Source organism: Lepidochelys kempii, chromosome 2 (genome assembly GCF_965140265.1).
Source record: "Lepidochelys kempii isolate rLepKem1 chromosome 2, rLepKem1.hap2, whole genome shotgun sequence".
In the NCBI taxonomy this organism is placed as follows: Eukaryota; Metazoa; Chordata; order Testudines; family Cheloniidae; genus Lepidochelys; species Lepidochelys kempii.
In genome coordinates this window covers 208,074,767-208,099,958 of record NC_133257.1, presented here as the reverse complement: position 1 = coordinate 208,099,958, position 25,192 = coordinate 208,074,767, and the positions used below count along the sequence as shown (strand labels likewise).

General features: G+C 46.0%; 1 protein-coding gene and 1 long non-coding RNA gene across 2 annotated transcripts; one reads left to right on the top strand and one right to left on the bottom strand.

Annotated features, from left to right (window-relative positions):
- The first annotated feature begins 2,971 nt into the window (after positions 1 to 2,971).
- Positions 2,972 to 16,345, top strand: LOC140906041 (uncharacterized). The gene is made up of 3 exons (XR_012157029.1): positions 2,972 to 3,058; positions 12,757 to 12,880; positions 16,079 to 16,345. It is a non-coding gene; the product is annotated as an uncharacterized lncRNA (long non-coding RNA).
- Positions 16,346 to 18,763: 2,418 nt separating this feature from the next.
- Positions 18,764 to 24,867, bottom strand: LOC140906167 (uncharacterized). The gene is made up of 3 exons (XM_073329666.1): positions 24,413 to 24,867; positions 23,663 to 23,888; positions 18,764 to 18,785 (listed from the first exon to the last, which is right to left on the bottom strand). Exons 1-3 carry the CDS (start codon positions 24,795 to 24,797, stop codon positions 18,764 to 18,766), a joined length of 633 nt encoding a protein of 210 aa, XP_073185767.1. The 5' UTR covers positions 24,798 to 24,867.
- Between the last annotated feature and the right edge of the window lie 325 nt (positions 24,868 to 25,192).

Here is a 25,192-nt window from a genome sequence, read left to right as displayed (position 1 = left end):
AATTGATTAACTTAAAGTTCAAAACTAAAAGTCTTTCCTCCAGTCTTCAGTTGGGCACAGCCCAGATTCCCCTAGTTTGGTCAGAGGCCTTCATGGCTTAGCAGGCTACTCCCAGCCCTTCCTAACTGAAGCAATTCCCCTGGTCTCAGAGTCTTCCCTGTAAGAACCTCACTCACTGCAGTTTTACTACAACTTCCTGCACAGCCCCACACCTTACAGCAGCTAGAAATTACCTGATTCCCCTCAGCGGGGCTCATTCTTTAACCAGGGGATTGGCTTATCCCCAGGCTCTGTAGCCCAAGGGCAAGCCACCCTGTTACATACCCTCTTTCTTTAGCAAAGGAAGCATCTGATTTGGAAACATATCTGGAAAATAAGTCAACAGCAGTGCTTTTCATACCATAAAGTTTTCATACCATTTTAATCTGCTGGATATAAGGACTTAATCAAATAAGAATCTAATAATATTTATGTATTTGTATTGCATTACCCCCTAGGGACATCAATCAAGATACTACACAGTTTAGAATCTGAATAGAATAAAGGATCAGGACCGCACCGTGGGAGGCACCACACAGAGACGTTCAGTCAAAAGATAGTCTTTGTCTCAAATAGCTCATAATCTAGATCGTGCATTTAATAGTAGTCATGTATTGTAGATTATGATGGATGCCCAGGAAACCACTTCACAAGTGAGTCTTCCTGCAAGCTATCATCAAATATCAGCATTATCATTTCTTTATATAGATCTCACAAGTATGTTAGGCATTTGAGTGCACAATGTGCAGAAACAGAGAGGATACAAAAAAGTTTTCAAATCTGACATTATCAGGAGCCATCCGTTCATTTTATCATGAGCCACAATTCCTCTTTGTCTCTTGGCCCTGAAAACTGCAAGATCTTGCCAGATACTACTTTGAAGGTAGTGAGTAAGAAATAATAAGTCAATTCAAAAGCATAAGTCAAATCAAAAGCAACTCTTCTATAGGGGGTTTCCCAGTTTGTCAACTGAGACAAACATGCATGAGTCCAAAACATTCCATTTGCTATAGAAAAATTAGAAATGGTTGTGTTCATAGATCATCATTCTGCAAACCCATCCACCAAGGCTGCATTTTTCTGACACAACATTAAGATATTTTATCAAGATTTTTGGTTGGTTGTAAAACAAGCTAGAGCAACAGAAGTCTTTAATCTTTAAGCCAAGACATCCTGCTGATACTGTAATTGATAGTTCACTCACCTATATCATTTGTTTTTATTCATGTAGCAGCATAGCACAGTTTACAGAAAGTCGATTACTGACGCTAACACACATCAGCTAGTTTAAAAGATTTTATTTGTTACAGTGTGTCACTTCACTACTTTTGCTGAATTTGAATTACTGTATTATAAAAAACTTGACTGACCCACCAATCACCGCTCACACACAAACATGCCCTGGGGTAAATTAAAACTTAATTGGCTAAAATATTTTGTGATGTGATTCAGCTGCCATCGGTGGAGTTAAACCAGAGATGAATGTGACTGATTTATTTCAATTTTATAAATTCCTAATACAGGTGTATCATGGTCAGTGAAATTGAAGTCAGAGGGCCAATGTTTCCGGGGGGGACTGTTGTTGCGGAGACAGCAGTGGAACAGGGAGTTAGGCTGGAAGTAGCTCAGTAGTTTGGACAGAGCAGTCCACAGGGCCAGGCAGGGTGGCCAGGCAGGGTTGCCAGGTGTCCAGTTTTCGACCGAAACACCCAGTCAAAAAGGGACACTGGCAGCTCTCATCAGCACCGCTGACTGGGCCTTTAAAAGTGTGGTCGGCGGCACAGTAGGGCTAAAGCAGGCTCCCTGCCTGCCCTGGCTCTGTGCGGCTCCCGGAAGTGGCCGGCATGTCCCTGCAGCCCCTAGGTGCAGGGGCAATCAGGGAAGCTCCGCACCCTGCCCTGCCCCAAGCGCTGCCCCTATAGCTCCCATTGGCTGGGAACCGTACCCCAACACCCACTCCTGTAGCCCAACCCTCTGCTCCAGCCCTGAGCCCCCTCCTACAGTACACCAAACCCCTCATCCCCTGCCCCACCCCAGAGCCCACACCCCCAGCCGGAGCCCTCACCCCCTCCCGCACCCCTGCACCAGCCCAGTGAAAATGAGTGAGGGTGGGGGAGAGTGAGTCACGGAGGGAGGGAGCTGGGCCTTGGAGAAGGGGCGGGGCAAGGGTGTTCAGTTGTGCGATTAGAAAGTTGGCAACCCTATCCACAGGGTTTAATAAAGTTCCATTTGTTCAACTTTAACCTGCATTCAGCGTCACACTTTGTGAATGAAACATGGTGGCAGCGTGTGGTAACTTGTAATGGCTGGCAATACACTGTTCATAACCCCCAGGGAGAAAGCAATGCACAGGCACTGGCCTTTTGCTCACAGATATCAAAGTGTAGGGCAGGGAGTTGTGCAGCCTTAAAACCCTGGTCAGGAGGGAGAGAGACCGAGTGTCTACCCAAGAGAGGTGATGTCTAGGAGCTGGAAACCTTAAGTGGGTGCCCTTGAGGGACCATGGAGCATAGTATGGGAACTAGAGGTGTGGGGGGTGCTGCAGCACCCTCTGGTTTTACACGGGGCTTCGGCTGACAGCCCTGCGCCCAGGCTCTGCTCCTCCTGACCCCGCACTCGGCGTTCCGGCTGCTAGCCCCACACCCGGGGCTCCGCTCCCAGCCCCACATGCAAGTCCCGGCTGCCAGCCCCACACCCAGGGCTCCGCTTTTTGCCTTGGAAGAATTCAAGGAATTTGCATGCAAACAGGAGTTTGACCACCACACCTCCTCCCTGGCATACCCACAGAGTTAATGGTAAATTGGAATCAGCTGTGAAAACAGTTAAGAGGCTGTTGCACAAAGCTGTTTCTGCTGGTTCAGACCTCTTGTTAGCATTTTTGGCACACAGGAACACCCCTTCACAGGGGTGCCAAAACAGTCCAGCACAGGCACTCATGGGACAAAGGACCAAAATCCTGATAGCAGTGATGCCTGTTGCAGCCAGAGGGATGGAGATGGCAAACAATCTGAGAAAGCAGGTACTAGAGTACAACAGGTCAGTCTACTGGCCCTGGAGACAGGCACTCCTGTGAGGAACCAGCCATTACAAATACCAGGAGTGGACTAAAGGAGTCATGGGGGGTGTAGTGGCACCCAAGATGACTACACAAGAGATACAAGTGAGCTAAAGGAGCAGAAGCCACTTACAAGCTAGCAGACATGGTACGCAGAGAGAGCCTACAGAGATCACCAGAGAATGGAAAGACAGAAAACCATCCAGAGGCCAACCCCGCAGGGAGGGAGGAAACGCCACAGAGAGAGTTTGCTAGACTGGAGACAGGTGACAGGGAGAAAGATAGGTCACTCCCTAGTTTGGTCTCTTCAACAGGCAATCACACCATCTCAAAGACTATGTAAACAGCTGAGTCTGTGGTAAAGACAAGACTCCAACACGGCTACATAATAGCAACCTCTGGCCAAAGGGATACAAGGTGGGGGTTTGGGCATCAATTTATTTGTTTTTAATGCTTATATTAATATATTTGTAAGATTGGGAAGATGTATCATGATCAGTGGAACTAGAGTCACAGGGCCAATGTTCTCTGGAGAGACTATTATTGGGGGCAAACCAGTGGAACAGGGCACATAGGGAGTTAGGCTGGAAGCAACTCTAGGATTACCATACATCTGTATTTTCCCAGATATGTCCGGCTTTTTGGTTCTTAAATTGCCATCTGGGAGGAATTTTTAAATATCTAAAAATGTCTGGGATTTTGCCGTTATTATTTTTCCCCAAAGAAGAGTTGATCATTCAAGAAAGAGAGTGAATGTTGATTATTCGAGAAAGAAAGTGAATGTTGATCATTTTAGAGAGTGCCCGCTTTTCCCCCCTAGCTCCCAGCGCTGGCGCTGCTAAACAGTTGTTTTGCACGGTGGGGAGGAGGGGGAACGCGGCACAATCAGAGGAGGAGGTGGGGCGGGGATTTGGGGAAGGGGTCCAATGGGGCAGGGAGGGGGCAGAGTTGGAGTGGGGACTTTGGGGGAAGGGGTTGGAATGGGGGCAGGGAAGGGGCGGGGAAGGGGTGGAGTTGAGGGGGGGCCGGGAGGGAGGGGTGCGAGCAAATTCCCCTCCCCCCGTGGAGTGTCTTCGTTTTTGAATGTTCAAATATTGTAACCCTTAGCAACTCAGTCACATGGACAGAGCAGTCCACAGGGCTTAGTAAAGTTCTAGCATTATACTTTATGAATGAAACAACAGGGAGGGAATGAGTAAAGATTTGGGAGCTTTTTTCACCGGTATCAAAGGAATTGACTGGTGCTGTGAAAGCGACAAACTTGGGTCCAGAGGAGGGCAGGTAAATAGCTTCTCGCTGCACAAGAGCCCCCTTCTGGCTGATCCATGGAGAAGTCTTATTCACCTCAGAAATGTTATATGGCCAACATTTTCAACATGGCTTCTAATTTGAGGGGCCTCAGATTTTGGGTGCTCATTAGGCTCAAGATGACTCAAGTTGGACTCACAAAACTAGTGGATACTTGAAAACGTTGGCCTACATAAGCAACTAGAGGCTTGCTATGGAGTATGGACAAAAGAAAGCTAGTCTTTAAAATAGGGGATTCAGAACAATAGGCCAGTGTTCCTTGAGACTCAACATTTTAACTAGGAGCAAGCATAGTAAGGGAGATAAGCTTATATATCTGGAGGGAAGGCACAACACACAAAAGGAGGAACGAAGGAATATTATGAAGAAGAAAGGCCAGTTGTGGTAGCAGACTGTGTAACACTGCAAGAGGCAATGTTGTTTAGTGGTTAAAACACACAAATGTGTCTGAACTCTGCTCCTGATTTTCTCACTGACTTACTGTGAGATCCTAGGCATATCACTTAACCTCCCTGTAGCACAGTTTGGCCATCAGTAAAATTCAAATACTTTTTGTCAAAAATACTTGTTCTCATTGAATATTAAATTCATGTCAACATGTAAATGTGTTTTTGAGATAGCTGAATGCAAAATGTGTCTTATTTTTAAGGGAAGACTCTTTTTTTAATCATGCTGCATAACTCAAAAGGGCTGACCAGAGGCCAAGTTACTGTACAAGTTACTATGGACAAATTAAATTCTATCAAAAGTAGGTTCCATCATGACACATCAGAGGTAACAATATCAGAAGACATTTTAAAAAAATCAGATCCATTGGAGGTTAAAATTCAGCCAGTTCAGAAGCTCCATAAACAAACTTAGAACCTAATTCTGCACTGGGATTCACTACACTGCACACTTCTTTTGGTGGCATGTAGTGTACATACCCATGTAACCTCGCTAGCATGGGTATAAAGAGCAATGTAGATGGTAAAGCACAGCTTAGGTGAGCAGAGTAAAGCCACACCTGAAGGGTGTGGGCATGTAGTTGAATACATACCCTACATGGCTTTCTACTTGCCAAGCTAGGCTTTCCCATCCATACTGTTATTTATAGCAGTGTAGTAACCTGCTGCCTCACCGCTGCTGGAGTCTTTCCCTGAAAAAGACTCCGGCAACAGGAAAAGGCTTTAGTGCAGGGAAAGGCCCTGGCAGTGGAGAAAATCTCCAAGAGTGGACGAAGGCTTTGGCAGAGGAAGGGAGCGGGGGAAGGCTCAGCCTCTGCTTCCCCACTGTCAGAGCCTTTCCTTGCCCCAGTGAAAGGCACCAGCAACGGGGAGCTGCTGAAGCCTTTCCCCCAGTGCCTCACCTCTGCCAGAGCCTTTCACTGACACATGTACCTACACACCACAGGGTGGACACAGTGTGCTTTCCACTGCGATATGTAGCTACACATATACTACACACCACCAAAAGTTGTGCGCGGTGTAGATGTAGCCTTACTGTCCTACTGACTTCACTCAGGTGCTGGAGTCCACACTAGTGACTCTGACTCTTTTATATTCAAAGTTCAGTTACATATTAAAAGGCAGGCAAGTGATTGGAACGTGACTGGATGAAGTAGAACACAAAGCTCCACGGAGAGAAAAATAAATGAAAAAATTTGTAAAAATCTACACTGCCTAAGCCAAATATCTTATAACTAGGTTAAAAGAATCCACTTCAAAAGAAGAGGTGGAGACTTGAAAACTGTATGGAAAAGTCCTATAGAATTCAATAGGATGGAAGATAATAGGGTTCTGGAGAAACTAAACAGAATTCTATATGCTTGACTTTAAAAGGGCTATACAATTTAGTACAACATTGTCTCCATGCTATAAAATGTTATAGTCTGGTTTAAACATTCTATAGGAAGCTTCATTCTTTATGACATTCTATAGGGCTTTTCCATAAAGGATAACCCACCAAACTGTAGTCATTTAAGAATGCTGGGATTACAAGTAACAGGAGCAAGAAGCTGTGTGGCAGGTCAAACAGACAGAAAGGGCTAGACCCTTGCAGTTTTGGGAGAGGGGGAAAAAACTACATTTTTATGTCTCAGCTACATTGACAGTTCTGGCCATATACTGTTCTTTGAGGTGAAGAAAAACACTTCTCCATGGATCAGCCAACAAAGAGCTCTTGTGTAGCGAGACACAATCTGATTGGCTCAGTCCCTTGCCAAAAGGGTTTGCCTCAAAGTAAATACAAAAAAAAAAGTGAGCTGTTTGCTCAAACTCTAGAGACACCCCTTAACACAACTGGCTCCTTCCAAGTCTCTCCCCAGTCTTTTGGGAAGACTCCATATACGTCCACCCCAATTTCCTGGCAGACCTTGCCAGAATCCCAGGCTACTGGCCCAGCTACCCTGGGAACTGCAATTCCCAGTAGCCTCTGAGCTAATTTTCTTCCTCACTGCTGAGGGGTAGGGCCCTACCAAATTCACAGCCATGAAAACCACGTCATGAACCAAGAAATCTGGTCTTTCGCTGTGAAATGTGGTCTTTTGTGTGCATTTACCCTTTTTACATTTACATCCTCTATTTTAGAGGTATTATTCCTGTAATTGAGTGGTACTGGTCCAGGAGAGTTCTCCTAATCATCAAAGGGTCAGAACACCTTGCTACAGAGGCAAACTTTTTTTTAATTGACTGTTTGAAAAATTGCCCTATAGAAAGTGGGTCTGTCCTATACCAAGTAGCAGTCATCGACTCATAACATCCCAGTACTGTGATCAGGCAAATATGCAGATGGCATAATGGGGGAAGATTTCTTGAGCTCCATTCCCTCCCTTGAGCACCAGGCCCACTGTTGGTAAATTACTTCCAGATCCGTTGGGATGAAAGGCACTAAATAACATGTTGGTTATTTATTTTCTCTCTGTGTTAGCATTTTCAAAGGCCTAGAGAATGCCAGTGTCGCAGAAGAAATAATGAAAACACAAAAGCAACTAAGATTTTTCTCAGGGTCACCATGACCTGCTTACAAAACAAGCACCATCCAATGTAGATTAGCAAGGTATTTCTACATATCTCATTTGGCTCTACTGCTAGAATGCTTGTGTGATAAATGGGAGATACAGAAGTACTTCATGCTCTCCAGAAGGTCCCAGGGTTTCCCCACAGTGACTTCATGCAAAGTGTCTTTATGTCCTTGTTTTATGTTGTGCAGGAGAAATTTTCTTAACAATTGACATATTGTAGTTCTAACAATCTGGCCAAAATGAACTGAAGGAAGGCAGAGTTTGGTGCTCTGCTATAGTGTAGGGTTATCAGAACATCTTCATTTGCATAACAGAAATGTTGCTATTCTGATGCATATTTTTTCACCTATTGTGGAATGTTATGCTCTTATCTAACTAATAAAACAGAGCAGAACTTCATTAATCCATACTCCAATGAACTTCATATTTTGTAACCTGCAGAAAAATGTGGCGGTCCCTCTCTCACCCTATAAAGATTTAATAGCAGACACTATTCTAAAGTCTCATCACTAAAATTTAATTATTTTACAAAATATATTATGTGGTACCATATTTACTAGTACATAAGGTCATCACTAAAATGTTGACACTCATTGTCTGAAAGTAATTAGAGCCACTGCAGTATTACAAAAAGAAAAGGAGTACTTGTGGCACCTTAGAGACTAACCAATTTATTTGAGCATAAGCTTTCGTGAGCCAGTGCTCACTTCATCAGATGCATACTGTGGAAAATACAGAAGATGTTTTTATACACACAAACCATGAAAAAATGGGTGTTTATCACTACAAAACGTTTTCTCTCTCCCCCACCCCCCACTCTCCTGCTGGTAATAGCTTATCTAAAGTGATCACTCTCCTTACAATGTGTATGATAATCAAGGTGGGCCATTTCCTGCACAAATCCTGGGAGACAAGCCAGTCCTTCCCTACAGACAGCCCCGCAACCTGAAGCAAATACTCACCAGCAACCACATACCACACAACAGAACCACTAACCCAGGAACCTATCCTTGCAACAAAGCCCGTTGCCAACTGTGCCCACATATCTATTCAGGGGACACCATCACAGGGCCTAATAACATCAGCCACACTATCAGAGGCTCGTTCACCTGCACATCCACCAATGTGATATATGCCATCATGTGCCAGCAATGCCCCTCTGCCATGTACATTGGTCAAACTGGACAGTCTCTACGTAAAAGAATAAATGGACACAAATCAGATGTCAAGAATTATAACATTCATAAACCAGTCGGAGAACACTTCAGTCTCTCTGGTCACGTGATTACAGACATGAAAGTTGCGATATTACAACAGAAAAACTTCAAAACCAGACTCCAGCGAGAGACTGCTGAATTGGAATTAATTTGCAAATTGGATACAATTAATTTAGGCTTGAATAGAGACTGCGAGTGGCTAAGTCATTATGCAAGGTAACCTATTTCCCCTTGTTTTTTCCTACCCCCCCCCCCTTCAGATGTTCTTGTTAAACCCTGGATTTGTGCTGGAAATGGCCCACCTTGATTATCACACGCATTGTAAGGAGAGTGATCACTTTAGATAAGCTATTACCAACAGGAGAGTGGGTTTGTTGGGGGGGGTGGGGAGAAAACCTGGATTTGTGCTGGAAATGGCCCACCTTGATTATGATACACATTGTAAGGAGAGTGATCACTTTAGATACGCTATTACCAGCAGGAGCGTGGGGTGGGGGGAGAGAAAACCTTTTGTAGTGATAAACACCCATTTTTTCATGGTTTGTGTGTATAAAAACATCTTCTGTATTTTCCACAGTATGCATCTGATGAAGTGAGCTGTAGCTCACGAAAGCTTATGCTCAGATAAATTGGTTAGTCTCTAAGGTGCCACAAGTACTCCTTTTCTTTTTGCGAATACAGACTAACATGGCTGTTACTCAGAAACCTGCAGTATTACAGGTATTCCCCACACCACTGTGCAAATGCTACTTACTTTACATTTGCAACCACACTGTACTATGAAGTTTTATGAATAATTAAATCCAAAGTACAGTTGGCAAAATAAATGAACAAACAATGTTTTATGATGCATTATGCTTATGGGTTTTTTTGTGTGTGTGTGTTTTAAACCCTGTTTGTTCATTTTTGGCTAATTCACAAAATTCAGTAACTTGTAATAGGTTGTCATTAGTGTAAATTAGTAAAATCGTGCTGGAGTCATTAATCTGAGAAAAAGATGCATAAATGCAAGCTAAGCTGACTCGTTTTGATTTGGCTCTTGCAAACGGCACTGAATTGGGGAACTATATGTTCGAAGTTCTTGGGAATCAGAAGACACTTAGATACCATGGTGATAGGTGCTGTGTAATAGTCAAGATTGGGGGACCTGCAGCGCGAAGTGCAGTCGCTGACCGAGTTTACAATCTAATCTAAAACAAGGCTCAACAAGAGGCTGTAACAGACAAAAAGGGGAACAGTGATACTAACTAGATAGATACACAACAAAGGAATATAGAGCCTCACATCTAAATTGTAACTTCAAATCCATCTCAGATCAGTAAAGTCCAAAAGCTCTGATCAACCGATTATCATTCACTGGCCTCTCTGATGTGTCTCAGATGCTCCCACTGCTGCTGTAGTTTTAGATCTTTCCTCCTCATCTACAGGATATAGGTTGACAACATTCAGTTTGCTAAACACAAGAGATCAAATTATGATCTATTACGCTGATACAATCCCACTGAAATAAAAGGGGTTACAGCAAAAGAATATGGCCATTGTATTGCCAAACAATCCTTAGAAATGTGTATCTATCACAGTGTGGTTATTTCAGATGCACACTAGTTTATCCCACAGCAGAATGCTGAGTCTACAAACTGCTTGGGTGGCACCAAACATTTAATGATAATGGAGGAGTTGGGGTGAGCAAACCACGGAGACCTGCTCACAGTTCATTAGAAATGAAGGTTAGGATAGTCACGGTTCAGATGGCAGGGATTCTACTGTATTTTGGGCTATGGAATCACCCAATTCTCCATTTTTGCAACAAAAACTTCTGTGCTTTCTCTCAAGCTGCCCTTCATGTTCACAAGTTGGAAAAGCTCACAGTCAAAATCTGTAAGTCACTATCCTGTCTTCCTACTAGTCTTTCCTCAAAACTCACCTCTTCTGGAATGCATGGAATGAAGTACAACCTGATAATGGCTAGGCAGGTGAAGAGCAGTTATCATTACTACTGGACAGCTGGGACTTGTGTACATCCAACTATTTGTCACCTCATCTCTCCCACCCCCACTTCTTGTTTCTTCTGTTATGTTGTGTCTCTTAGACTGTACGTTGTTTGGGGAAAGGACTGTCATTTATTATATGTTTGTACAGTGCCTAGCATAATGGATCCAATGTGGTTGAGGCCTTTAGGTGCTACTCCAACACAAATGTTGTTAATAATAAATAATGCTAATTAATAATAATAAAGCATTAATAGGTGAATGCCCATCTTGAAAGAGTGTACATTTAAAATAGCAGAAAGTAAGTGAAATAAAATGGACATGACTCATTTTGTCAGGGATCTAGATTGTTCTTTTTTGGGAGAACCTACTTCAAAAATTTTCATCCACATATTACAGATGTGGTGTCCAGGCTAGACCTGGACAAAATTTTTTGAACAAAAATTTTTTTCACTGAAAAATGCATACTTGGGTGAACTGAAACATTTTGCTAATTCCTGTAGAATCTGCTGATTTGTTTCAGCTGAAAAAAAATTCAGAACATGGTAAACCTTTCATTTTGTCATTGTTGAAATGAAATGTTTCGTTTTCCGTTCAAAATGTCTTTTCATTTAAAATTGTGCTTCACTTATATTTTTTTAAAAGGGTAAAAAAAACCCACCTAAAATGAAACAAAATATTTTGTTTTGGGTCAAATGAAACATTGTTTTTAGACCAAAATAAATTTTCTTTGACTTTTTCATTTTGCTGAAATATTTTGGAAAAAATTGTAATTTAGGGTCAACCTGATCTTTTTTTTTTTTTAATTCAGTCACTGAACCAGTAAATTAGCTATTCGCACAGCTCTTCTCTAGGAACTTGCCAGCTATTTTCAGGATACATCCAATCAGCCACTGATTGTTGTTCGTACTATCCTAGTGCCTAGGAGCCCCAGTCAGAGACCAAGACCCCATTGTGGAAGGCAGCGTACCAACACGGAACAAAAAGATCAATCCTGCCCCAAAGAGTATAAGACTAGGGATAATAGCTGGGTACAGACAGACCAGGGAGAAAAAGAAAACAATGAGATAATATTGGGCAGCATTTGAGGAGGGATTCGAAGGTGGCTAATGAGGTAAATTAGTGGATGTTTACAGGGTATAACTCCCAAGTATGAGGGGCAGTATGGGAGAATGTCAAAAGGTGTTTGTTTGAAAATTTAACAAGTAGGCAATGGAGGCTAACTTCATGAGCCAAATAGAGGTCAGCATCAATGGGTCAATAGCAAATGAAAGTGCGGATTGACCATGAAGGACCTTGGAAGTAAAGACAAGCAGATTATATTTGATGTAATAAAGGGGGAGTCAGTGAAGGGATATGTCAAGGTTCCTTCCCCACTCTGAACTCTAGGGTACAGATGTGGGGACCTTCTTACCAGCTTAGGTTAAAAACTTCTCCAAGGTACAAACTTTGCCTTGTCCTTGAAACCTATGCTGCCACCACCAAGCGTGTTAAACAAAGAACAGAGAAAGAGCCCACTTGGAGACATCTTCCCCCAAAATATCCCCCCAAGCCCTACACCCCCTTTCCTGGGGAAGGCTTGATAAAAATCCTCACCAATTTGCATAGGTGAACACAGACCCAAACCCTTGGACCTTAAGAACAATGAAAAAGCAATCAGAATCTTAAAAGAAGAATTTTAATTAAAGAAAAAGTAAAAAAATCACCTCTGTAAAATCAGGATGCTAAATACCTTACAGGGTAATAAGATTCAAAACACAGAGAATCCCTCTAGGCAAAACCTTAAGTTACAAAAAGACACAAAAACAGGAATATACATTCCATTCAGCACAGCTTATTTACCATCCATTTAAACCAAAGGAAATCTAACGCATTTCTAGCTAGATTACTTACTAACTTAACAGAAGTTCTGAAGAGCATTCCTGACCTGGTCCCAGCAAAAGCATCACACAGACAGACCCTTTGTTTCACCCTCCTCCCCTCCAGCTTTGAAAGTATTTTGTCTCCTCATTGGTCATTTTGGTCAGGTGCCAGTAAGGTTATCCTAGCTTCTTAACCGTTTACAGGTGAATTTTGCCAGTGGCCAGGAGGGATTTTATAGTTCTGTATACAGAAAGGTGGTAACCCTTCCCTTTATATTTATGACAGGATGCAAAGAAAGGACTGACATGGTCAAAACGACAGGCTAGGAAAATGACCTTGGCAGAGCATTCTGAAGGGATATGAGTGGGACAAGACTGCATTTGTCAAGTCCAGCGAGAAGAATGTTGCAGTAAGTGAGACATGAAATGATGAGAGTTTGGGGCACTGGAGAAAATATAGACTTTCTTTAAAGTCTCCAAGGCAACGTGTAATTTTTTTTCTAGCAAAGAAATCTCTTGCCATTCTTTTTATATCTGAATATTTCAGAAAAATAACCTGTTGCTCATAAGATAGCTCTTGATCACTTAAGTTATCCTTTTTACACTTTTAAATAATCATTATATTTTGCATTTCAGTGGGACTTGCTACTTTAGGAGGCCAGTTCTGCCAATGAGACTATTTACAGAGTGAAATGCTATTTAATGCACCAGGTTGTAATAGGACCATGTGATGGAACAGTATTGGGCCAAGAAGGCTCCAATCTTCAGCAGCTGCTGGGCATGCTCTCTATAGAGGATCTGCTTAAAAGGGAATTCTGGCAGCCCAGCACAGGGAAGCATGGAGGAGAGACTGGCTTCAAGAAAGCAGACAGGCTGTAGCCACTGAGGCAGAGCAATTTACAGGGAAAAGACTGGGACTGGGAGTAAGACTAGGCTGGGATCCCACTCCCCCTGACTAAGTGGGGGACAATTGGACACGGAGCTAAAAAGCATCCCCACCAGCCTCTTCAGCTGAAGCCCTGAACTACCGAGATGGTAAGCAGAAGGCTGGACCATGCCCCAAATTGAAGGGAAACAGGGAAGGTAGGAAGCGGCTCAGGGGAGGCTTAGAGAGGCAATCAGAAGGAACTGAGCCACCCCTCCCCTCTCTTCCCTTGGGCCCTGGGCCAGATCTGGTGGAGAGGGAGGGCCTGGGTCCCCCACCCTTCCCTCTTCCCCCTGCTTTCTGAGAGATCCTGGACTCTGGGGTGGGGGGGGAGGGGCGGGAGTGATGAACTGTGAAGTGGCTGCCAGGCCCCCAGACTGCCTGGAAGAGCCAGAGAGACTGTTTGGCTGCAGCCTGACCAAAAGTCCTGCTGGCCCATAAGCAAAGCCTGCTACAAAGTGGTGGTGAATGTGGGAACTGTATAAAGGATGAGTAAAAGGTGGATTTGGACAAGCCATTGAAATGGGTTGTGGAACAACAACAGCAGCAGCAGCAGATCCAGTTACCCTAGTAGCTGGTTGCCCAGCAACACCAGCAGCAACAACTCATCAAGGAATTAACAGCCAAGCAAAGCGACCAACAGCAACATCTTGTGCAGCAGATGGACACACTGTTTCACTCGCAGGCTATGCTGGGGAGTTCGGCAGCAGGCAGCTCTAGCCCAGGTCTGGACCTGAATCCTCTGCTGAAGCTAACAAAAATGGCACCAGGGGACAACCTGGAGGCATTCTTGGTAACCTTTGACAGTGTGGCCTTATTGGCTTGCTAGCCTGCAGAGAGCTAGCGCCCTACTTGACAGAAGTGGCCCAGATTGTGTACTGGGGTCTCGATGTGATAGTTGCACCCTCGACTGAAGGTGACCATCCTAGACATGTTTTGATATTTCCACCGAGACGTACCACAAGCAATTGGGGGGGGGCGGGGGAGAAGAGGTTCACACCCAGGCCATGACCACAGGTTGTGGCCCAGTGCCTAAGCGAACATTGCTTGTGGTGGCTCCAGCCCAGCAAAAGTAGGGAGCCCAAGTAGCCAAAAGAATTGTCCCAGAACAGTTCACACAGATTCTCTCAGCTGGAGGATGGGAATGGGTGATGTACCACTCTCCTGAAATCCTCTCTGAGGTCATAACCTTGGTGGAGAAATACCAGTTCCTCACAAGGCCCAGAGCAGAAATCTTTTGGGCCAGTCCAGTCCCACCTCAACTAATCCAGGCAACAGAAGAGACAGCAAGAAAAGGGTGGGCCAGAAGGACCAGGCTATCTCGGCCTAGCAAGGATGTGGGGGAGGCAGATCAAGAATGGCAGGTGGGCATGTGCCTCCATCAGGACCAGGACTTAAGAAGTGAAGGGGACCAAAGGGCAAGGTCCTCCCTGAGGCCAACAGAAGCAGCAGGAGACTAGATGGGGCCTGTGACACCCTGGCACCCCAATATTCACCACTGTCATGTAATTAGGATGTGTTTTGTACAAAGTATGCCTTGTGAGATATCATTCTAAACATCTTGATCTGCTAGACATTAATATCTCATTGGATGGTATGTGTTATCGTAGTATGTGAAGTTATGGAGTTTGGCTATGTATGTGATACTGAAACATGTTGTGAGGTTGAAAACACCCACAAGCGGCCTTTCAGGTACAACAGTAAAAAGGCCAAACAATGTTAATGGCTCATTGAAGAAATTCACAAAAGCCCAAGGATTACCCCATGAACTGTGTACAATAGAAACCTCTCAGAGATAGCATCATACAATGGGAAATGTTTGATCCAGCAAAAGAGCTTTCCAGCAAGAGGGAAGAAGATATAAAAGGGGGACAATGACATCATGGGTGAACCTCACTCCCCCTACAACAACACACCTGGAAACACCAGAGGAACAAAGACTGAACTGTGGGAAGTGATGGTCCCAAGCTAGAGGGATTTCTAGCTTGTGTATGAAAACCTGAAAAACCCAAGTTGCAGAGCCAAGACTGCTTGTGCCTTAAGAATCTGCCAGCCTGTTTATCACTCAGGATGAGGATTTGCTAAGTCATAAGTGCTACCTATCTAGTGTGTTAAGCTCAGTTTGTGGTTTTGTTTTTTACTAGGTAATCAGCTTTGATCTGTTTGCTATCATTAAGGCTATGGTTTAGGCACGAGTATTTTTAGTAAAAGTCACTGACAAGTTGTGACATTATTAATATGAACTGGGACAGTATAGATCATTGTTGCAACCACTGTTATATATTTGCAGCAAATATTATACAAAGGATGTTGTGTAAGGTGTCTAAGGAAAGGTTATGATTTGCTGATTATGATTATACTATCTGTATGGTTGTATCATTTTTGTAGTTGAAGTTATGAATATTGGCTATGTATTTGTATATCAATGTGTTTTGATTCTAAGTAGCCTTAGTAAAGCATTTGGTCAGCTTCTTGAGAAAGGAATTTGCAAATTAAGTGCCCAATCAAGAAACACTTAACTGACAATGGACCTTAGGAGACTCCAATCCACATAGGAAGTCTTCCTGGGAACGTTTAAGATAGCATGTGAGCAATGGCTGCCTCCTGTAAAGAACTGAGTCATGCATGGACATGTGATTTGCCCATGTGACTCCAAACTTCATTTTGCTGTAATTTTCCACAGTAAGAACAAAGAGGTGTCCTTACCCTGGAAGAGACTATAAAAGGTAGCTGCCTCATCTCCACCTTGTCTTGAATTCTGCTTCTTTCCTCTGGATGGACTTCACTACAGACTGAAGCTCTGAAAAAAGGACTAAATGACCCATCCCAGCTGTGGATGTACTCCAGAGACTGGATTTGAAGTTATAATCTGCAGCTTATTCCATCACTGCTACAAGCCTGAACCAAGAACTTTGCCATTACTGTATGTAATTGATTCCATGTAACTAATTCTAGCTCTCATCTGTATCTTTTTCCTTTTATGAATAAACCTTTAGATTTTAGATTCTAAGGATTGGCAACAGCGTGATTTGTGGGTAAGATCTGATTTGTATATTGATCTGGGTCTGCGGCTTGGTCCTTTGGGATAGGGAGAACCTTTTTTCTTTCACTGGGGTGTTGGTTTTCATAACCGTTCATCCCCATAACGAGTGGCACTGGTGGAGATACTGGAAAACTGGAGCATCTAAGGGAATTGCTTATGTGACTTGTGGTTAGCCAGTGGGTTAAAACTCAAGTCTTCTCTGTTTGGCTGGTTTGGTTTGCCTTGGTGTGCAAAGGAACCCCAGCCTTGGGCTGTAACTGCCCTGCAGTTAAGCAATTTGTCCTGAATTGACACTCTCAGTTGGGTCCCACCAAGGCCAGCCTGGTTACACAAGTCATAGGCAATAACCAAAAAGTCATCCATCACTTTTACTAAAAACACCCCTCACTAAATCTTTGGTGCTGTGTGGGGGAGGTTGCTCCAGTGGAGCTGCTGCTGGGGGTGGGTGTGCTCCAGTGGTTGCTGATGCTCCTTGAGGTGGGGGTGACCCAGGGCCCTGTCACCATTTGCCACTGCTCCAGGCAGGGGGCAGCCCATGGCCCCGCCGCCACCACTGCTGCTCCGGGTCCAGTTGCCTGGGGCCACCGGAGCAGCGGTGGGTGGGGGCTGGCGGAACCATGATGAAGGATCTGTGTGGCAGTAGCCCTAAATCTGGCATATCTGGTAATAATTGGGTGAGATTGGTGGTTTTCTTAGAGACCTGATGCAGTCTGAGAATGGGGAGCCCCTGCATGTGACTGACAGTGACACTGGAAACAAGGAGACAGCGGAGCCGCAAGCCTTAGCAGGCAAAGGCAAGGAGGAAGACCCAGGACAAGGAGCATGCCCCCTCCCCCCCCACAGATGGCACCTTGGCTGTAGTGGGACAGACTTTCCCCAAGGGGGACAAACAGAAGAAATTAAGTGAGCCGGCAGTGACCAACATATTTTTGGACAACATGGATTTTGTTGAAGAACAAAAAAATGACTCAACATTGGGATGAACCTATGAACAGCTCACCTGGGTCAATGGTGAGGTGGTAGAACTTCGATTCCAGAAACAATGGCCTCACTTCAAGCTAGAGAAAATATAGAGAACAGAGAAGGACCACCAGACAGGAGATGTTAAAATGCAATTGCTTGTTCCAAAGAAGTACCTCAGGGAAATACTATGTCTGGCATGTCACCCTGTGGGGGACACCTTGGTCAGGGGAAAATTCTCAACCAGGTGACACTTTGTCCACCAGGAGGTACAAGAGTACCGTGCCTCCTGCCCAGAATTCCAGCGGGCAAGTCAAGGGAAGGTAACCTGGACCCCACTGATACCCCTCCCTGTGGTAAGGGATTACATTTGAGGGGATCAGTCTGGACATAGTGGGCCCATTGGAAAAGAGTGCAGCTGGATTCTAGCACAGATTAGTCCTATTAGTCTATGCCACACGGTACCCCGAGATGATTCCACTACACTCCAGAAAGGCAAAAACCCTTGCCCTGGAGCTCATGAAAGTGTTTGCCCAGGTGGTGTTCCCTGGGGAAATAATCATAGATCAGGGCACCAACTTTATGTCCCATCTTATGAGGGAACTGTGTAGCTTGTTGATGCTAAAAGCTGTAAGAACATCAGTGTACCACTCCCAATTCTATGGTCTGGCAAAGAAATTAAAGTAGGCTGCAGAATTTTGTAGCTTTGGAAGCCTGCCCCTGGGACCAATTACTTCCACCACTCCTGTTCCCCATCCATGCAGTCTGTCAGGCATCGACAGGGTTCTCCCCATTCAAATTACTATACAGGAGACAGCTGAGGGGAGTAGTAGACCTCCTTTGGGAGACATGGGAGGAACTAAATTCCAAAGCTATGAACTCAGAACAATACATGCTATAACTAAGAGAGAAGTCAAAGGCAGTAGGAGAGTTTGTGAGAGAAAATCTACCCAAGGCACAATGGGGCAAGTGCAAGTGTACAATAAGGGAACCCATGTCCAGGAGTTCCAACTGAGGGACTGGATGTTACTCCTGCTCCCCACCTTGGAATCGAAATTTTGGCTAAATGGCAAAGCCCCTTTGAAGTGATCTGATGAATTGGGGCAGTAAATTATGAGGTTCATCAACCCAGCAAAAGGAAAGACATTAAGATGTACCAGGTCAATCTGCTAAAGGCCTGGAAATATTGAGAAGGGCTCCTGCTAATGCCATATCCTCCAGAACGCAGGCCTCAGGCTTCCATAGCCCCCAGCTCTGAATAAGTCCTGGTCGGAGAAGACCCTGCAGATGTAGCAAAAGTGGCAGATCCAAAAATTTGCCCAGTCCTTCTTGGCAGTCTTTTCCACAGTTGCAGAACAAACTCATCTAGTGTTCTATCACATAAAGACTGAAACAGGGAAAAAGGTAAGCAAGAACTTTTGGCCATTGCCGAGGCGCATATGGGAAACAGTATAGAATTAACTGCAAGCTATATTAGACCTCAGGGTAGTCGAGGAGTCACATTGTGAGTGGCAAAGCCCTATAGTGTTGGTACCTAAACAGTACAGGTTGACCAGATTCTTCAGAGACTTCCAGAAGGTCAGTGGGGTATCCAGATTGGAGGCCTACCTGATGCTGAGGGTTGACAAATTGTTAGAGAAGTTAGGGGCCGCCAAGTATATCTCCACTCTTGACCTAACCAGGGGTCACTGGCAGATCCCCTTGATTCTGGAGTCCTGAGAAAAGACAGCCTTCTACATTCTGTTTGGCCTGTACCAATTCCAGACAATACTTTTGCCCTACATGGAGCAACAGCCACCTTCCAAAGGTTGATGGACAAGGTGCTTCAGCCTCATGATCAGGATGCAGCTGTGTGCATCGATGATATCGTTATCTACAGCAAGTCCTGGAATGAGCATTTAAAACATTTTGCAACAGTCCTCAGGCCCTCCAGAAGTGCTGGACTTACAACTAATCCTGCCAAGTGCTGCCTGGCTAATTGAGAGGTGATGTACCTGGGGTATGCAGTGGGGAGGGGGTGCCTATGCCCCTTTGTGGTAGGACAGGTCCAAGCTCTGGTGGAATGTACTGCACGCACCACAAAGACTGTCCATACCAGGACAGTCCAGTGGTCTCTGGGCTGCACCACAGCCTTCAAAAAATTAAAAGATCAACTAACTTGGGAGCCCATCCTGTTCCACCCTGATTTTCTAAACCTTTCATCCTGCAGATGCCTCCGATATCAGCCTTGGAGCCATGATTTTCCAAGAGGTGGAGGGAGAAGAACACCCAATCCTTTACTTTAGCTGGAAATTGTTCCCCTGGGAAGTGGCATACTCAGTGATAGAGAAGGATTCCTTGGCAGTAAAATGGGCGCTTGAAGCAGTCTGCTCTTACTTATGGGGCCAGCCATTCCATCTCATGATGGATCATGCAGCTCTTCAGTGGCAGAACACCACAAAAGACCATAACTTGAGGATTATGCTCTCATACCTCTCACTGTACCTGTACAAGTTTGAGCTACTGCATTGAGTGGGATGTGACCACGAGAACATGGACTTCTTTTTGCGGGACAGAGGAGACCTATCCATACAGGCCGACCCTGCAGCACTCAGCCTGACAGGATAGGTGTGTGATGGGGCTTACAAACCCCACACTATGGAAAAAAGGAGTGGTGCAACAGTATACGGCCAAAAAGGCCCTGCCCCTAAGCTGAGCATGCTCCCTATGGAAGGCCTGCTTAAAAGGGAGCTCTGGTAGTCCGGCAGGGGGGAGCATGGAGGAGAGATTGGCTGCAAGTAAACAGGCAGGTTGCAGCCACTGAGGCAGAGTAATCTATAGAAGTGGTTTTCAAACTAGGGCCGCCGCTTGTTCAGAGAAAGCCCCTGGCAGGCCGGGCCGGTTTGTTTACCTGCTGGGTCCACAGGTTTGGCCGATCGCGGCTCCCACTGGTCGCAGTTCGCCACTCCAGCCCAATGGGAGCTGCAGGAAGGGCGGCCAGCACATCCCTCGGCCTGTGCCGCTTACCGCAGCCCCCATTGGCCTGGAGCGGCGAACCGCGGCCAGTGGGAGTCGCGATCGGCTGAACCTGTGGACGCAGCAGGCAAACAAACTGGCCCGGCCCACCAGGGGCTTTCCCTGAACAAGCGGCGGCCCTAGTTTGAGAACTACTGATCTATAGGGGATGTACCGTGATTGTGAGTAAGACTCGGCTAGGATCGCCCTTCCCTCTGACTAAGGGGAGGACACACACAACTGGACTCCGAGGCTATGTCTACACTATGAAATTAGGTCAAATTTATAGAAGTCGGTTTTTAGAAATTGTTTTTATATAGTCGATTGTGTGTGTCCCCACACAAAATGCTCTAAGTGCATTAAGTGCATTAACTCGGCGGAGTGCTTCCACAGTACCGAGGCTGGTGTCGACTTCCGGAGTGTTGCACTGTGGGTAGCTATCCCACAGTTCCCGCAGTCTCCGCCGCCCATTGGAATTCTGGGTTGAGATCCCAGTGCCTGATGGGGCAAAAAACATTGTCATGGGCGGTTCTGGGTACATGGCGTCAGGCCCTCTCTCCCTTCCTCCCTCCATGAAAGCAACAGCAGACAATTGTTTCGCGCCTTTTTTCCTCAGTTACCTGTGCAGGCGCCATACCACGGCAAGCATGGAGCCCGCTCAGTTCACTGTCACCGTATGTCTCCTGGGTGCTGTCAGACTTGGTACAGCACTGCTACACAGCAGCAGCAACCCATTGCCTTGCGGCAGCAGACACTGCAATAGGCCTGAAAACCATCCTCATCGTGTCCGAGGTGCTCCGGGCCGCCTTGGTAATGTTGGTCAGGAGCGCCTGGGCAGACATGGGCCCAGGGATTAAATTAGGAGTGACTCAACCAGGTCATTCTCTTTAGTCCTGCAGACAGTCCTATTGTACCATCTTCTGCTGGGCAGGCAGGAGATGAGGATGGCTAGCAGTTCTATTGCACCATCTTTACCGAGCAGCCAGGAGATGTGGATGGCTTGCAGTCCTACTGCACCGTCTGCTGCCAGCCAAAGATGTAAAAGATAGACAGAGTGGATCAAAACAAGAAATAGACAAGATTTGTTTTGTATTCATTTGATCCCCCCTCCCTCCCTCCGTGAAATCAACGGCCAACAATCATTTTGGTGAGATCTGTCAGGGGCACCTTGGAAACTTTAATGGAGATTCAGTCCTACCTGAACTACCAGACGGAGGGATAGCTTAGTGGGTTGAGCATTGGCCTGCTAAACGCAGGGTTTTGAGTTCAATCCTTGAGGGGGCCATTCTGTGTGACAGTTGTTTTTGTTTCTCCTTGATGTATAGCCACCCCCTTTGTTGATTTTAATTCCCTGTAAGCCATGTCGTCAGTCGCCCCTCCCTCCGTCACAGCAATGGCAGACAATTGTTCCGCGCCTTTTTTCTGTGCAGACGCCATACCATGGCAAGCATGGAGGCCGCTCAATCACTTTGGCAATTAGGAGCACATTAAACACCACGCACATTATCCAGCAAAATATGCAACACCAGAACCTGGCAAAGTGAAACCGGGCGAGTAGGCAACGTCAGCACGGTGATGAGAGTGATGAGGACATGCACACAGACTTCTCTCAAAGCACGGGCCCTGGCAATGTGGGCATCATGGTGCTAATGGGGCAGGTTCATGCGGTGGAACACTGATTCTGGGCCTGGGAAACAAGCACAGACTGGTGGGACCACATAGTGTTGCAGGTCTGGGATGATTCCCAGTGGCTGAGAAACTTTCACATGCATAAGGGTACTTTCATGGAACTTTGTGACTTGCATTCCCCTGCCCTGAAGCACATGAATACCAAGAATACCACAGTTGAGAAGTGAGTGGCGATAGCCCTGTGGAAGCTTGCAACGCCAGACAGCTACCGGTCAGTTGGGAATCAATTTGGAGTGGGCAAATCTACTGTGGGGGCTGCTGTGATGCAAATAGCCAACGTAATCAAAGATCTGCTGATATCAAGGGTAGTGACCCTGGGAAATGTGCAGGTCATAGTGGATGGCTTTGCTGCAATGGGATTCCCTAACTGTGATGGGGCCATAGACAGAACCCATATCCCTATCTTGGCACCGGAGCACCAAGCCGCCGAGTACATAAACCGCAAGGGGTACTTTTCGATAGTGCTGCAAGCTCTGGTGGATCACAAGGGACGTTTCACCAACATCAACGTGGGATGGCCGGGAAAGGTGCATGACGCTCGCATCTTCAGGAACTCTGGTCTGTTTCAAAAGCTGCAGGAAGGGACTTTATTCCCAGACCAGAAAATAAACGTTGGGAATGTTGAAATGCCTATAGTTATCCTTGGGGACCCAGCCTACCGCTTAATGCCATGGCTCATGAAGCCATACACAGGCAGCCTGGACAGTAGTCAGGAGCTGTTCAACTACAGGCTGAGCAAGTGCAGAATGGTGGTAGAATGTGCATTTGGATGTTTAAAAGTGCGCTGGTGCAGTTTACTGACTCAGTTAGACCTCAGCGAAACCAATATTCCCACTGTTATTACTGCTTGCTGTGTGCTCCACAATATCTGTGAGAGTAAGGGGCAGACGTTTATGGTGGGGGGGGAGGTTGAGGCAAATCGCCTGGCCGCTGATTATGCATAGCCACACACCAGGGCAGTTAGAAGAGCACAGGAGGGCACGGTGCGCATCAGAGAAGCTTTGAAAACCAGTTTCATGACTGGACAGGCTACGGTGTGAAAGTTCTGTTTGTTTCTCCTTGATGAAACCCCCCGTCCTTTGGTTCACTCTACTTCCCTGCAAGCTAACCACCCTTCCCTCCTCCCTTCAATCACCGCTGCAGAGGAAATAAAGTCATTGTTGCTTCATATTCATGCATTCTTTATTAATTCATCACACAAATAGGGGGATAACTGCTAAGTTAGCCCGGGAGGGGTGGTGGAGGAGAGGAGCATCGGGAGGGGTGGTGGAGGAGGGAAGGACAAGGCCACACAGCACTTTAAAAGTTTAAAAGTTATTGAATGCCAGCCTTCTGTTGCTTGGGCAATCCTCTGGGGTGGAGTGGCTGGGTGGCCGGAGGCCCCCCCACCGCATTCTTGGGCGTCTGGGTGAGGAGGCTATAGAACTTGGGGAGGAGGGCAGTTGGTTACACAGGGGCTGTAGTAGTGGTCTGTGCTCCAGCTGCCTTTCCTGCAGCTCAACCATATGCTGGAGCATATTAGTTTGATCCTCTAGCAGCCTCAGCATTGAATCCTGCCTCCTTTCATCATGCTGCCGCCACCTTTCAGCTTCAGCCCTCTCTTCAGCCCACCACCTCTTCTGCGGGTCATTTTGTGCTTTCCTGCACTCTGACATTGTCTGCCTCCATGCATTCATCTGTGCTCTGTCAGTGTGGGAGGACAGCATGAGTTCAGAGAACATTTCATCGTGAGTGAGTTTTTTTCGCCTTCTAATCTTCGCTAGCCTCTGGGAAGGAGAAGATCCTGTAATCCTTGAAACACATGCAGCTGGTGGAGAAAAAAAAGGGACAATGGTATTTAAAAAGACACATTTTCTAGAACAATGGGTACACTCTTTCACGGTAAACCTTGCTGTTAACATTACATACACAGCACATGTGCTTTCGTTCCAAGGTCGCATTTTGCCGCCCTCCACCGTGTGGCTAGGCCCTCCCCCCTCCCCGTGGCTAACAGCAGGGAACATTTCTGTTCAGCCACGGGCAAACAGCCCAGCAGGAACGGGTACCTCTGAATGTCCCCTTAAGAAAACCACCCTATTTCAACCAGGTGACCATGAATAATATCACTCTCCTGAGGATAACACAAACATACAATGATTCCCAACTACGTGCTACTGGCCTGGAGTGGTAAAGTGTCCTACCATGGTGGACGGAATAAGGCTGCCCTCCCCAAAGAAACCTTTTGCAAAGGCTTTGGGAGTACATCCAGTAGAGCCGCGAATGCCAGGGCAAATTAATCATTTAACATGCTTGCTTTTAAACCATGTATACTATTTTAAAAGGTACACTCACCAGAGGTCCCTTCTCCACCTGGCGGGTCCGGGAGGCAGCCTTGGATGGGTTCGGAGGGTACTGGCTCCAGGTCCAGGGTGAGAAACAGTTCCTGGCTGTCGGGAAAACCAGTTTCTCCGCTTGCTTGCTGTGAGCTATCATCTTCCTCGTCTCCAAAACCTGCTTCCATGTTGCCTCCATCTCCATTGAAGGAGTCAAACAACACGGCTGGGGTAGTGGTGGCTGAACCCCCTAAAATAGCATGCAACTCATCATAGAAGCGGCATGTTTGGGGCTCTGACCTGGAGCGGCCGTTTGCCTCTCTGGTTTTCTGGTAGGCTTGCCTCAGCTCCTTAAGTTTCATGCGGCACTGCTTCGGGTCCCTGTTATATCCTCTGTCCTTCATGCCCTGGGAGATTTTGACAAATGTTTTGGCATTTCAAAAACTGGAACGTAGTTCTGATAGCACGGATTCCTCTTCCCATACAGCGATCAGATCCCATACCTCCCGTTCAGTCCATGCTGGAACTCCTTTGCAATTCTGGGACTCCACCATGGTCACCTCTGCTGATGAGCTCTGCACTCACCTTCAGTTTGCCACACTGGCCAAACAGGAAATTGAAATTCAAAAGTTTGTAGGCCTTTTCCTGTCCACCTGGCCAGTGCATCTAAGTTGAGAGTGCTGTCCAGAGCGGTCACAATGGAGTACTCTGGGATAGTTCCCGGACGCCAATACCATCAAATTGTGTCCACAGTACCCCAAATTCGACCTGGCAAGGCCGATTTCAGCACTAATCCCCT